The sequence below is a fragment of the Empidonax traillii genome, unplaced genomic scaffold, assembly GCF_003031625.1.
Source record: "Empidonax traillii isolate 1590-97213 ecotype Southwest subspecies unplaced genomic scaffold, ASM303162v1 scaffold711:size593479, whole genome shotgun sequence".
Classification (NCBI taxonomy): domain Eukaryota; kingdom Metazoa; phylum Chordata; class Aves; order Passeriformes; family Tyrannidae; genus Empidonax; species Empidonax traillii.
Genome location: NW_020955904.1, coordinates 529845 through 545306, shown reverse-complemented (window position 1 = coordinate 545306; position 15462 = coordinate 529845). Strand labels below are relative to the sequence as shown.

The following is a 15462-nucleotide window of genomic DNA, read 5'->3' as shown; positions in this document are numbered from 1 at the left end:
AGAACAATCCCCATAAAGTAGATGGAAAAGAATTTGGAAAAAAAACCCCTGGAAATTCTTGTAAATCATAAAAGTACAAAAATGTATTGAGTGAACTTCTGGAGAGGCCTATTTGGAAAATACATAAGAATTTGAGTTTTCTAGAGACTGAGATGGCAGAGTGGGCTCATCAAATTTGCAAATAACACTGAGCTGGCCAGAGATGAAGGCACACTTGATGCCTGGTTCCTGACAATCTGGAAACAGGACCTGAAAAATGGAAGGAGATTGCAAAACACCACTTTTAAAACAGCTGTACAGATACAAGTCCAGAAACAGCTGAATGCAGAAAAGGAACACGGTCAATGCTCTTTCAATGGCATGAAAAACAAACAATATATTGTGATACATCTGTATTGCCCATGAGACCTATGAAGAAACTTTTGCCATCCAATTTGGCCTAGTAAGCCCTTAGATGAAGTGCTGCATCCAGCTGAAACATCAGAGCTGAAGATGGTGATTAATTGATACAGTCCTTCAATTATTCAAGGGGAGAACAAAGCTTTAGATAAACATCTGTTTAAAAAGACTGAAAGACATTAAATTATCTAGTCTAGAGTTGCCTAAAAGATATCAGTCTGACAACGTATAGAGGAAAATTATAAAAAAGAAAAGAAATAAATGGTTTCCTTTGTCCAGTGGTAATAGGAAAAGCAATAATGGGCTTACACTGAAGCCTATCTAAGTTAGACATTAAAAACCCCTCCTTTCTAAAGTGAGCAGACTGCCTAAAGAGCTTTTGGATTCTCCACTGACAGTTCTAAGAACAGATTACAGAGGGAAGGGAAAAGGAAAATGAAATGTCGTCAGGAAAGGCTGAACACGGTGCAGGTTCTGCCCTGAAGCAGAGTGACGTCCCAGTAAGAACCCTCTGCTTTTACCCACTCCAGTATCATTCTTACCAATTCCTAAGCACAGGCTAAGGCATTTCTTTTATACTTTCCAGGATGCAGAACCTGCTTTTATCAGCACGTTACCCATCTACATTTAGATATGCCCAAAGCACTGCAACGTAACCTCCAGCACACTGATTTGTGGAAGTTTTGAGGTTTTCAAGTGAAAGTGAAAGAAAAAAAAAACAACCATTTTTTCTACTCTTTTGTTTAGTTTTTTTCTGTTTTATCTAGAACACTTATCCCTTTCAGCTGCACTACCACTTTACCCACTAAAATCTGCAGGTGCAGCTGTAAATGATACAGTTTGTAAAAGTACATTCTCAGCTATTACTGAAAATGGAGCAAAATTGTATAATATGAGTCCATTTTACAAGTAATTGTTAGGAATATCCCGGATTTCAGGTGGTAAGAAAGTGACAAAAGTCAAAAAGTCAAAATCCAATTCTGTATGGCCTCCTGCCACACACTGAAAAACAATCCACACACTGCACCCACATGTTTTGTTCAATACAGTGAGTAATAAAAATGAGTGTTTCCTTCCCAAGTGACCCTGGAAAATGCTTTATATGTCTTATGTCTCCTTGTTTTGTTTCATGGAATTGTTGACATCAAAACAGAGAGATTTTTCAAATTTTTTTTTGAAGACAAGAATTTCACTAGTTCTTACAACTCAATAAGGCATGAAGACAAGGATTATCAAAAACCCCAGAAAATATGATCTTAGTATTTTCCAGACATTCAAGTGTTCAAGTCTGCAATTGATTCACCCACCAAACTTCTATAAAAGCATGTAAAAGAATGGAAACAAAAAGTTTTAAGAACTCAGAGCACTATGGGAGTGGCTGTGAGAATAAGAATATTAACTCATGCAGAAGTTAATATCAGCATTTATTATAATATTAATATTACCTAAACACAAAATTATTTGACTGACAGACTCTCCTAACATGAAAACTTAAACTCTAAGAACTGTTTTGCTAGCAGAAAGATTTACTGTACCACAAGATTGCTTTTTAAAAATAAAAGATGAATTTAGCCCAAGAAAGTGTCAGGAACTCCCTTCCTACACCGTGGTGCAGCTTTGGAGCAGGGAAACAGGGATTCTGAAGTTACATCTCTTTAAATGGCATGCACAGGAAAACGTCCAGAAGGGACTAAGTTTTTTTATGTCCTTACATCCATAACAAAAATAATTTCACCCACTGAACATACAGCATTTCTGAAGCACGTTCCAAGATTACCATTCAGATGACTGAACATTTAGGACACAGGAAAGCTGATTGTAATAACAGTTTTAAATTGTGCGCTATCATCCAGTAAAGCAAAAAATTCCATTTCATCATAGAAATTTTAAGTTTTTACAGTACACAGACCTTCTCTTTGCTCTGCACTGCTGCTGTTAAGCTGTTATTGTTGTTAAAGAATACTTTACTCCTGAGCACGTATTTTCAAACGTACTTCAAATATAAAAAATATTCAACCTCCAAAAAGATAAAATTCTAATGAAAGTCCAAGCACTTGCCTCGGATTTACTTACAAAGCTTTTACAGATGTGAATACGTCACTCAGTCATAGTAAACGCTTGCAAGCACCCAATGGCAACTTACGGAAGTTTTACCAGTAGAAGCATCTTCTGTATTTCATAATACAGAAGGTACAGAAAGGAATTTACACAGGTAGTATCTTATTTACATTAATTTTGAAACCACACACGACAGACTTACTACTAAGTGTGAATCTATGTTATGCACTTCACCAAATAAATGCCAGAGGACAAGCACTTCAACTTTCTAAATAGAAAAGTTTTAAACACTGGGTTCATACATTAACTTCACAAACACAGTGTTAAAACTATCACAGTAAATAATCACAAGATAAGGTTCTCAGCAGTAGAAATCAGTGAATGCATTATCAGAATGGGATGGATAATTTCACATTCCACTTTACTTTGTGTTCCTTGAATGAAAATGATCCTGAGCACCACATGTAGAGATGTGTAACGAAGTCAGCACTGCCATGTGGGCTCCCAGGGTGGAACAGCAAACCCAGAGAGCGCAAGCACAAGGGGGAGGAAGCAACACTTTAATGAGGGACCCTAAAGGACTCTCTAAAACTGCAGTGGATGCAGAAACAGAATTTTTTAAGATCATTTAATAACCCACAGGATGAGAAAGAGTGCTTTCTGTAATTCTGTCTCCCTGTGCTTTAACTCCTATTAAAAAGACAGAGCAGAGATCTGAGAGAAGGAATAGTTCCATTGTGTATTAAATCACTACAAGCACATAATTCTGCACTGTCATATGGAATGAAAGCACCATCTTGCACTAAAGATAAGCTTCCATCACATACTTCCGGATTAGCACACTGCAGACAAGGCAAACAAGTGAGGACTCTACTGGGAATATTAATTTTGACATTCCTTAATCTCACAGTTTCGACATTTTATACTATTTTTACATACACATGCACTTCAATTCTGCCCAAACCAACTACTTTTATAACCCAACATTAACAAATATAAAAGTCTTGTGGTTGTCTCAGGCACTGATTGGTCACTTTTCCACTTGGGATACTGCTTGGCTTCCTTTAAATAACAAATGAAAACAACCAGCAATTACAGTCACCTCCTCGTGCTCAGGAAGCCCAGAACTATCACTTATGAGATCATTATTTCACTGCTCCTAAAAAGAAACAGCCCTTATAAAATGAAGCAGCCTATCAACTAAAGAAAGCATATATGGTAAATAATCTAAAATGTGGCGACACTGGGTTCTCTATATATATCTGCTATTTTACAGACAAAACCCCAGTATTCTACAGTCAAAAAAACAAAAAAGTATTCACCTCATCAGCATTCCAAATTAGCTTAAAGTGTTTCATATTCAACTGAGTTTTGTCAATATGTTAAGATGAAATTTTCATGAAATTATTTATTCCATTGTTTTTGATCAGCTGCTCGCTAAAGAAATTTTCTGCCTCTTCTTTAAAAAAAATTACCATAAAATTAAAAATAGATATAAATTGGATATCGATAATTGTCCCCAACAATTCTGACCACAAGTTAAAAGACTTTAAAGCTTTTCAACTTCTATCCTAGTAATATAACACTATGGACCTACGGAATACATTTAATGATATGTACACGAGAGATGGAAATGTTTTACATAATGCTCAGTTAATGAAATTCCGCAGGAAAATAAAGACAGAAATTTAGTATTGCCATAAATTTCTAAGGAAAAGCTTGTTGCAATCAGTCTTCAGATCCTGTAACACTTAAGCCAAAGAAATATCGCTTCTTCCCACCACGTTTTTTTCAGTTTCTTCACCAGCATATGCTATCCTAGCACATGGTTAATAAAAATATCTTCCGTGACAGAAAAAGCCATTCTGAACCCCACAGGCACTGTCAATTCGAAATCTGGTCCCCAAAGAAAATCCCCCAACAACTATTCAACATACCCACTATTGAATTTCACCTGTTTTCAAGTATCTGCCTATATAAACAGATTTAAAATTATGTTACCAAAAAAAAAAAAAAAAATCATTGTTGCTGCAGGGAATAAGCTAGTATAACTTATATATGCAACACATAAAAAGTCAAAGCAATTAACTACATGTAACCTGAAGATCAGGCTTAAAAGTATACAAATAAAACCCAAACAATTATATATATAAAACAGTAACATTCAGGTTTACTTTTTATAAGTAAATCACTTTAAAGAAATGAAATTTAAATTCCAAAAATGATTTAGCAAGACAAACAACTGAGTGAAAGTTTGAATTTTCTTCTAAGACATAAAGCACCAGGTAGAATAAGTTCTGCATCCAAAACTGGATATTTTGAAGTCAGCAAAACACTTTTAGAAGACAGTTGGAGCTTGCAGATCCTTCCAAGCCTTTAAACTACTCAGAGGCACCCAGTACACAGATTTGTTTAATTTGGAACCCTGACTTCAGAGCAATCACAACAGTCCCGACAGCAGAAGCAAAATCTGCTTGTGAGGCTGAAAAACCCTACAGCTCAAGTCAGGAGATCTGAATCTTACTTCAAAGACATCACTACCTTTGTATCCCAGTCAACTCTGGGATGGAAAATAATCAAAATCTACTTATAGCCACAATCACACTGTGTATCTTTTTAAGTGCCAGCAGACTATAAATTTGTAGGGTCCTTAAACTGAGTTTAACCTACAAATACTACGGAAAGTTTTCCAAAAGCTGCCTGTCTTTTCACCAGTTTAAAGACATTTACTTCCCATACAGTTCCGTCTTCTCTTCTAGAAAATACCAGTTTCCACTCCAAAGTAGTAAATCAGAATATCTAAGGCACATGAAACATTTATTCAGTCACTCTACCATCTATTATTGTTATTTTTTTTTAATTTGTTTATTTATTCCCCTCTGCAGAAGAGGAAAAAGGCTAAATTTGATGGCAAATCTTCTCCATCCCTAATAAAATTTATTTAAGAATCCAGTAGGTCAGTGGCCTTGGTAACAGACAAGCTGTCAGTGCCAATACACTTTGCTCCTCTTGAGTCAACACAAAAAGACTCTATCTTTTGTCTTCATTAACTGCAGAAGGCACCTAGGGAAATTAGCAGAGTTAGGCTAAAATTAGCTTTTGGAATACTGCTGGAGAGTCATAAAGATTCACTCTCCTCACAGAAATTCACATTTTATTTAGGAAAACGTAATTATTTTCTGTTTCTGAGTTTTAAAAAAGACAAATACAAATTATCTCCTAATTCAGGAATTCCATTAATCTCCTTTTCTCATAAAAGACTCCCTTAGGAAGTGACAGGAATATCAAACAGATTACCCTAGGGTGGAGTTCTGTACAAAAACATGCCTTTCAAAGTGACACGTGTCTTGTGGAGGTTGGCAGTAACTGTTTGCCACCAGGGACTTCAAACAAATGGAAAGTGATGCACATCTTGCCATTTGGCAGCCCAGGAAATAAGTTCCAAAGCTATCTCCCCAAGAGGCCTCACCCAGGCATTATCATATAAACAAATCAAAACAAGCAGGATAGCCTGGCTTGAAGATAAATAAATAACATTTTGCACGTGTATCTCATTACCCTCGGTAAAGCTGCCCTGTCAGTTTGGAGCACAAGGAGACACTTCTAGCTTACATCATGGCAAAACTCTCTGCATTCTGTGATATTAAGAAATTCTACTCCAGAGCAGCATCACTTTACTACACCCTCCTATCTCCCTGAACTGCAACTCCCAACTGGGGATCAATCCCAAAGGAAAGCCCAACAGTTTTACTGAATCCACAAAGAACCCCATGCAAGCACTACTCTATACTCATGTAAAAACAACCCCTTCTAAGTGAAAACAGTCCATATCACATTTTATATGGATTTTATAAGATTCCTATTTTACCAGCTGGGAAATACAATGGCTACAAGGGAATTATGACAGAACTATAACACTGATTGCACCCATCACTCTATTTGGAAACCTGGATCTCCAAATCTTTATTTTGACACTTTTAGTTATGCCCTTCAAGCAGGGATCTGAATCCTCAAATATTTAAGGCAGTAATATAGTGAGGTGTTGATACTGAAAGCTACTTTTCAGCTAACAGGAATCTTTCTGTGTAGTGTCAGTGCTGGGGAGAAGGATGTTACGTTCTCCTCACACCATCACTCTTGTTGCTGGAGAGCCAAACACTAAGCACTGGCTCCAGGAGGGCTGCATAAAGACTCGAAATACAAACTCACAGAACAGCATTCCTGTTCCTTCCAGAAGTCATTTCTGCAGGGACAGATCCCAGACATCAAAAGCATTTAGGACACTGAAAGGAGACAGTTTATCTGCCTCCAGCCAGTATCTGCTCTGCATTTAGGCCCAAGTGATACACCCTGCCACAGACAGAATCTTCTAAATTCATGTGAACTGGCAGACACTTGTGACTTCTGAAACTACTTTCCCACGCAAAGGTTTACTCTGATTTGATGCAGTGTCTGAGCTTACTCACAGAATTAGTTCCAAGGACTTGCAGCTTTGGTTCACCTGATTCCAGAAGCTTGGCCACCATGTGAAGGAAACTTTCCACAAATGGTTTTATGCTTTGAGAATGACAAGCCATCAGAAGTTGGTCCAGTGCCTCCATGGCAATTAAAACATAACTGAAAATTAATCAGAGAGACTCACATAAAGACGTATTGCATTTATCATTAACTCCACTAGTTCTTTAATTAGGTCCTTATTACCACAAAAATCAGAAAAGAATGGAAGGCATGTATTTCCCACCGTATAAAAATGAAACTTAGTGCTATTTCTGACATCCATATCTTTTGTTTTTGGGGAGGGGAAGTGAGGAATTGAGTGTTGGTCATTTACCCTCTCTATAAAGTTATAAAAATAGCTTCGGACATCATGAAGGTCAAAAAATGATGGTCTGCGATGGATGTTGCCTTTCTTCTCCAACTCCTGACACTTCTTACATATGATTCAGCCAAAAGGGTTGAAAAGAAAGATATTCCTGCTTCCCTATATCCTGACTTACATTCGGGGGTGTACTGGGCTTACATGGCAAGGTTTTGGCAGCAAGGGGCTGCAGGGGTGGTTTCTGTGAGAAGACACCAGGAACTGCCCCCCATGTTGGACAGAGCTCCAGACAAGCTCCAAGATGGACCCACCAGCTCCCAAAACTGAGCCCCTCAGTGACACTGGTAGTGCCCAGAGTAAGCAGATATCCATGCTGCAGACCATGGAGGACCCCATGCTGGAGCAGGTGGATGTGTCCCGAAAGAAGATGCTGCCCATGGAAAGGCCGTGCTGGAAGAGGCTCCTGGCAGAGCCCACGGAGAGGAGCCCACGCAGGAGCAGCTTTTCTGGCAAGACCTGACCCATGAGCTTTGCATTTTATTTTCTCTCCCATCTGGCAGAGCAGGAGGAGTGAGAGAGCTGGGTGGACACCTGCCAGCCCGACAAGGTTTACTGACCACAGAGGCACTGGGTCTGTCTTGCCTCCCCAGCTTGATCAGAACAAACACGATGAAATCTCACAACATGTAAGCATCTCTTTTCAAAGCTGTGACCTCTCTCCTCACCCATAACGGTGTCTGACGACATCCCTGCTCAGTCTCTCTGCCAGGTAAGCCCCAATTCGATCCAGCTTTTCTGGTGCAGAAACCGCATAGAAAGTCAACTTCTCCATGTCGGCTTTAACAAGACCATCCTAAAAGCAGAAATATGAAATATAAAATAAAAAAGGTCACAGAAAGTACGAAGCTTTTGAAGTGTTTTTCCTTTTGTCTACTCAACATTTACAGATTCAAGCCTTACTGATAGGAATAAGCTACTGAAAAAAAACATTCTTTTGAGCAAAACTGCCATTAGCTGAGCTGCAAAAATCAACAACTTAAAAAAATTATGTAAAATATTTTTTAAGGAAACAAAGTAATTATCTTCCTCCTCCTCTTCGGTGAGGGAATGGTTATTCAAAAAGAAGGTATTTAGTGAGAGATGTCACCAGTTCTATGACACATTTCTTCCCTATTGGTCCAATGTAATTTTTTTCTTTTCCCATCCCCCCAAAAGTATATTTGATGCATAATTTTGACACTACATAGAAACAAAAACATAGTTTAAATATTTTAGATTGTGCTTTAAATATCTTATTTCTTCAGTGTCACATACTGAATAAGGCTGAGCTACAGGCTACCCAAAAGCTATTTGTTAGAAAAAGATCAAAGATTGACAAATTAGTTCCAACATCAACTGTAACATGGATCTGCTCAGATGAGGTTATAATCATAACTATCAGGTAAGCAAGATAAAAAAAAAAAGATAAAAAGACAAAAAAGCCTTCTTTTTTTTTTTCCCCTGGAAGTTCATAAAAGCATTCTCTTTTTTTAAATAAATTACTTTGAAGCTTTTAAAATACTTAATTATTAACGAAAGCATTTCATCAAACAAGTCTCATACTTTAGAGAAGGCCTGCAACTCAGTGAAACATCATGGACTGGCCTGTGTCCTGCAAGCAACCAATGAATATTAACCAAAGCAGAGACTAAGGAGTGCCAGCTCAGGGCTCCTGTGTGAGATTTAAGCTATAACACTAAAACTGTAGCAATTCCAGGTGTTTCTACACCTGTAGAGAAAGAGCAGATTAGAACAAATAAACCTACAAAACCACATTGTTCCACGCATGCAATATCCTGCATACACAGAAAACATTTCCTTTAAAGCCAGTAACAAGGAGTAACTAGCACTCAGTAACAACATATTTTAAAGAAAAGCCCACATCCTTTGTAACACATAAACTAAATTTTATAGAAATGCTGACTGTTCTGCTTACTTAACCTACAACAAAAAATGAAAACATTTGGTAACACATTTTAAAAAAATACAGTAGCAGAAGAATAAGCTCTTGATCAGTGAGAACTGTCACATGGTTATGTACAGAAAAAGGTATTATCGAATGGTAACACAGAAGTTATTAAAATAAATAACACAGTGTAAGAGGTAGGTTTTAATACAGCTCCAAGACAGTTGCAGTGAAATGAAAAGAAAAAACTGGACATGAATAACTGGAGAATTTAAAAGACACCATCAAAAAAACCTCGTGGGTCACAACAGTCTACCAGAACTACAAAGTCATTAAGTCAGGAATTAAAAACAAAAATCCTGCAGAAAACCAGAAAATGTTCTCACCTGCAACCATACCAAAGCAAGTGCTTGTAGTTCAAAGTACTTACGAAGTTAAGTGCTACCCCTGCAGCAGAACACCTTGTTGAATTAAATCTATTTCTCTGAGCAAAACATACTAATTTTATTCTTCAATGCACAGCCCCCCCTTTGGAAAGGGAATTAGACAAGATGATCTGTACATGTCCCTCTCCAGCTAAATTATTCCCATAATCCCTGTAAAAGCTATAAAGAGCTAAAGCAGAATTTACTGTAAAAAGGTAAAAAGAGAAAAGAAAAAAAAATGAAATTAAAAAATTGCTAAAGCATTGGCTATAACCAAAAATTTCCAAACACCAATCCTTTAAAATTTTAAAGTCATCACTCACTTTTGGATCTTCAGGAAATATGTTATCCACCAGACGCTTGTAGCGAGGTCTCAGCGCAGCACAGCAACAGCAAACTCCTGCAGAGGGAATTACACAACGAGATTTAAAAGGCAGTTTTAGGGACTCATTTGAAAGGACAAGCTGACACGCATGGAGGAGAAAGATATACTGAATTCAGCTGCCTGTCGTTATCAGCAATAAGGCAAAATAAGGCAAAAAAAGTAACTGAAAATAAGCACAAAAAAGTCAAATAAGCAGAACTACTCTCATAGAAAATATGCAAGCAACTTGGGTACTAGAAATGCACCTGCCATCCAGCCACACTTAAAATCATTCAGAAAAATGAAGACAATTTAAAATTTAGTCTTATTAACCAAAGCTACTTTAGTTGCTGTTTTATCTTCATTCTGAATGACCACTTCAAAACATCAAAATGTGCACTATGTTCATTCTTCTAAAAAAGAAATCAACTATGAAGTCTTCTATCTTACAGGCACCCATAAAAAACAATGTAAAGCATAATACACAAAACAAGCTCTGCATTCCTTATCCCTTATCCTGCCTTTAGCTGGGCATCAGTGAAAAGACAGTCACTTGAAGTGGAGAATTTTTTAAATTTCATTTCTACTCTAGTACTAATCCTGCACTCATATAATCAGAACAATGAATGTAACTTTAATTTTATTAATTTTAAAAGTCATACTGCCTGCTCTAAAAAGATAAACCTACAAAGCATTTACTGGGTTTTTTCCTAGCACTCAGGGCTAGTAGAACTTTGGAATTAAGTTAAAACTAAGTACAAAAAAAAAAAAAAAAGGTTTCTAGATATCTGCCCAACTGTTTTACCAGTATACATTTATTCCCAACTCTTTTTGGAATTTTTTGAAAATCAGGTTTTAAATATTTCAGTGGCCATATTATCAGACTAACTCACAGGTCTGGCCTCAGATCAACACTAAAGCTGCTCTGATACATAAGAGCCACTAGGTAAACAATAATACACTCAATAATAATATATCAAGTACAAGCAGATCAGTGGCTTTCTGGTCTTTCAAGTCCCAACCCCTGAAGGATTCGGAGTAGCTAAATACCTTACAGATACCTTATTAAAGGTATTCATTTCCATACTCCAAAAAATCCTTATACATTTTACTAAAAATAGTAAAAACTGCAAAACCATAAAGCCTATACTGGCAGAAACTTTGACGATTACAATTTATCTGCAGAATTTTCAGGTGTTGAAGAAGCATTAGACAAATATATTAGAACCTGTATTTTTTTTACTTAAGGTATCTAAGTAACCTGAATTTTTAACCATATTTATCAGAAAATCTGTGAGATTCATGACAAAGACTTCCCCTGCTGTACTTCCTTTTATTACAAGTCTCTACAGGAGTAGCCATTCTCCCTCTCTTCCACCTGTTTACTGAAGCTATTTGTCTTTTGGACAAAAGTGCATTCTGCTCATACTCTTGACAGCTTAATGCTTGCAATTAATTTAAATAAAAACAATTATCAAAGACAGATTTACGATTTTAAAACCATGCATTAACTCCAAGTTCTCCCTGGGGGTCTTGAAATCTCCCCAGCTCATGAATTAGAGAGTCCAGTACCACCAGTAAGATCAACACTGACTTACAACTTCAGTAAGTAACTACGAAAATAAAAAGCACTTAAGGAATAAATAATTGGAATATTGAGAAATTTTGTGTTAAATAGTTCTTTGCTACTGCTGTCAAGTTCTTCATACGACTCCTGCTGACATCTCCTACTCACTGAGGTCTAACCAATGCAAAAATATACATTTACATAAAAGCTGTAGGTAAGAAGTAGCTAAAATCAAAGTTCTTTCATATGCCACTCAAAAATGTAGATATTAAAAGAGATTAACAACCTACTTGAACCAAAACAAGACCTAATATTGTTAAATATTTCTTGAGTTAGGTATGCAACTCTGCACCTGGCTCAACATTTTGTACCTGCTCTTCCTACTTGATTTTCTACCTTATGGTTGACCTCTAAACTCTGGTCCAGAGTAAACAGCAAATGTGATGTTTCCAAATATAGAAAAATATTCTGAAAATAACTGTAGTAAAATATTTTGATACAACTACCTAAACTGTAACAAGAACAGGAAAATATTTTAAAATATTGCATGCAAGACAGAGCCAATTAAAAATACAGTTATAATTTGTTTCTCTTTAAGTGACAGAAGAAAAAAATCTTTGCAAAGAACCATAATTTAAATCTTAAAATGGTGTTTTAAACCCATCATAAAAATTTAACATAAAACCTGGATACTGTTACTCCTTTGAGATGGATAAAAAATATCAGATAACAGCAGCAACTCATTCTGGCCCCCTACCAGGTGGTTTTATTTAATGGAAACTCAATATTGTTGAAATACTCCTCTTCAAATTAATGGTACGTAGTGAATTTTGACAAGAAAAGACCTAGCAGTGAGTATACCCAGTAAGATTTGAAATTTTCTCTTCTCCTCATCTTAGATTTTCAGTAGTGTCTTTATGTTATTATGTATTTAATTACAGAAAAGTTTACACCAAAAAAACCCCACAAACTTGTCAAAAATTTTCTGTCATCAAAGCACAAATCTAAAAGTAATATGGATGCTAATGTCATTAAAAGAACTGCCTAAATTAAACAGAAAATTCAAGTATTAGAAAAAGAGAGTTAATCTATCAAGGCTTTCAGACTCCAAAAATATTTTCAGAAGGGAAATAAAAGCAGAACACTATCAGAAATAAAACTGACAGTTACTCCAAAGAACACAGAAAAAAATTAAAACCAAAAGCAAAACCCAAAACAATTAACAGTCATAACACAGGTTTTGTGGGAAAACTACTGATCATTGCTCAGTTATATCATTTTGACATAACCATGAAAAATTAATAAAATTGTAGGAATAGGTTTAAAGAATGTATGAATTTAAAAAAAAAAAAAAAAGACAACGAAACACAATCCCACAAAAATCATGTCATAACAACATACATTAAAAATAGACTGAACTTAAAAATAACCCATAAAATCTGGGAACATCTTTCTGCATAGACCAGGAAAGATGAATGCTGCAAAGATGTACAGTTGAAAATGGATCCTCTACATCTTGGACAGCAATTTAACCCAGATAAAAATTTATCCAAATAAACACATGTGGTTCACACAAATAAGCTGTTTACATGGTCTATAGAACACAGTCACTAAGTCAGATAAAAAGAACCTGTTCCATTTTACGCGGGTTTATCGAGGAAAAATCCTATGACAATTCCTTTTCAGTGTCAGGCAGAATTTGCATTTTAATCACCTCTCCCTTGCAGACATCTTTACATCACGTTATACCAGTAAATACAAAGGTTTAAGCAGTATCTATAGAAGTTCACATTCTTATGTGAGATTTAACATAGAAGGATTAAAAAATACTCATTGTTTACTTTTCCAGTCACAGGATTTTCCAAGTTAAAACATGCCTGTTCTCCTCTGCCGAAGAAGTATTATAATCTGCATTTTACACGTTAAGACCGTACACATTTATCAGCTGTTCGGGCACTTCTTGTGACACACAAATTTATTCCACACAGCAGCAGCAAGATACAGTCCCCGCTATCAGAAAATGGTAATTTCACCTACCCAAACACATACACGGTCTCGGTTCAAAGGCAGAATTATAATCATAGGCTTTTTCTTGCTCAACAGTTGGGACTTGCACATACTGCCTCATCCTGGATATGATTTTACTCCCTGGGAACTCTCCTTGCTCGGAAATTTGCTCTCTCACACTCCCATAGCAGCAGTTCCCGAGAGGGCTCTGCAGCACTGTAAGCTTATCTGATCAGCTCTGTGACATCTACATAAAGCCACCAAACACGTGAAAAACTTCAGTATCAAATTCTGTTAACAAGGCCAGGCACAAGAAAGTAGAAGAGGATAAAAGATGCATTGTCAGGGTGTGATTCACAGCTCCTCGAGTGAAACTGCACGGAAGCAGTTTCATTACTTCAGCTTTCCTGGTACACACAGTTCATTATTTCTGTGACTGGAAGTAAAAAATCCATACAGTTTCAGATAAAACTACGCTCAGTCAGGTGCCACATATCACTGCAGAGTGATTAATATTTTAGTAAAACCTACTCACTTGATCTTGCTGGTGAATGGACAAAAAGAAAAGTATTCAAAGCAGAGTACTGACCAAAAAGACTTTTTCAAACAGAAGGGTTTACCTCTAAGATTAAAGAAACACTTGAAAATTAATGAAATTAACATTATCTCTAATAAGACTTCTGAGTTTAAGAAACAAGGATTACAGAACTTAAATCCTTAACACCTTTACTCACAAAGATTATGATACATCAGGTAGAAAACCACTTGCGAGTTAAACAATTCTGAGGTTACTTTCTTGCTTCCCATTAATTCTCAGCACTTCATTGTTTCGATTCCTACGTTATATCCACTTGGGCAACATAAATACAGGATTTTCATACAGGCATTTTTATAAACCCTGGAAATCATAACTACTGGTTTTAATAAAAACACAGCTAATAACTTCCACTAACGACAACTTCATACGAATTCTAGGCTTAGAAGATTAGTGCTAATAAAGTAGTGTTTACTGCTAATAAATTCAGAGAAAACACTAAGCTGCTCAGAAACTGTCTCCAAGTATTTCACTAAGGGAAATCCTACGGTGTAAATTAGAAAAATGCACATGACAATAAGTTTTATTTCAAATTAGTTTGTCTGAATATTTGTGCTACCTCTTGCTCACAAAAAGATTACAGGAAAACAAAACCTTCAAAGAGACTGCCCATCAAGTTTAAAAAGTCCACATTATTTTCTTCTTCAGGAAACCCTAGCAAAACAGAAAACAAACCAACTGTATCATTTATCTAATGCTAGAATTTCTTCCAAAATTTGGTAATGCTGTCTAATATTGTTGTCAACAGTTTATAGAACATTAACAACCTGAAGCAAGATTTCATGTTCACTCACTGAATATTTTTGTCATGACTCAAGTTTGGATCTGGTCGTTTATTGACTATCCTCCAAGATTAAAAATATAAATCTTATTTTATCCAAAAATAGTATAATTAACATAAAAGTTTGAATAGTCAAATAAATGCATATTTTGCTAATATCAAGAAACTGAGAAATACTAGAATTACATTTGTTGCTCAATGTATTTAAACATAACTTTGTAAAAATTTACTTGACTTCTACACAATTAACTTTCATTTTGTTTATTTTTCTGTATCCAAGATGAGAAAAATAAACAAAAAGATATTTATTTCAAATATCAAAGGAAAGTGCATAAAATAACATTACAATCGTTATCACTTACTATACCTGGTTAGTTTGAAACTGTTAATATCAGTTGATGCATTTAAATCAGGACTAAAAAGATTTTCAAGGGCATTCCCGTTCTACTATGAAAAAGAGATCAGATATTTCAGAACAAGGAAATTATTCCAGCCATATAAG

At 36.0% G+C, this 15462-nt stretch overlaps 1 protein-coding gene across 5 annotated transcripts in view; it reads right to left on the bottom strand.

The window, feature by feature from the left end:
* EFR3A (EFR3 homolog A) overlaps window positions 1–15462 on the bottom strand; it is a 77398-nt gene that overhangs the window by 44536 nt on the left and 17400 nt on the right. For 3 of the 5 annotated variants that reach the window (XM_027900117.1, XM_027900118.1, XM_027900119.1), the window contains 3 exons: window positions 9970–10046; window positions 8002–8129; window positions 6924–7074 (listed from right to left, as the gene is read on the bottom strand). In XM_027900117.1, coding sequence (XP_027755918.1) covers window positions 6924–7074; window positions 8002–8129; window positions 9970–10046 — 356 coding nt within the window. Of the gene's footprint in view, window positions 1–6923; window positions 7075–8001; window positions 8130–9969; window positions 10047–13614; window positions 13794–15462 lie in introns of those variants that run through there. The other 2 variants (XM_027900115.1, XM_027900116.1) reach the window with 1 other exon arrangement.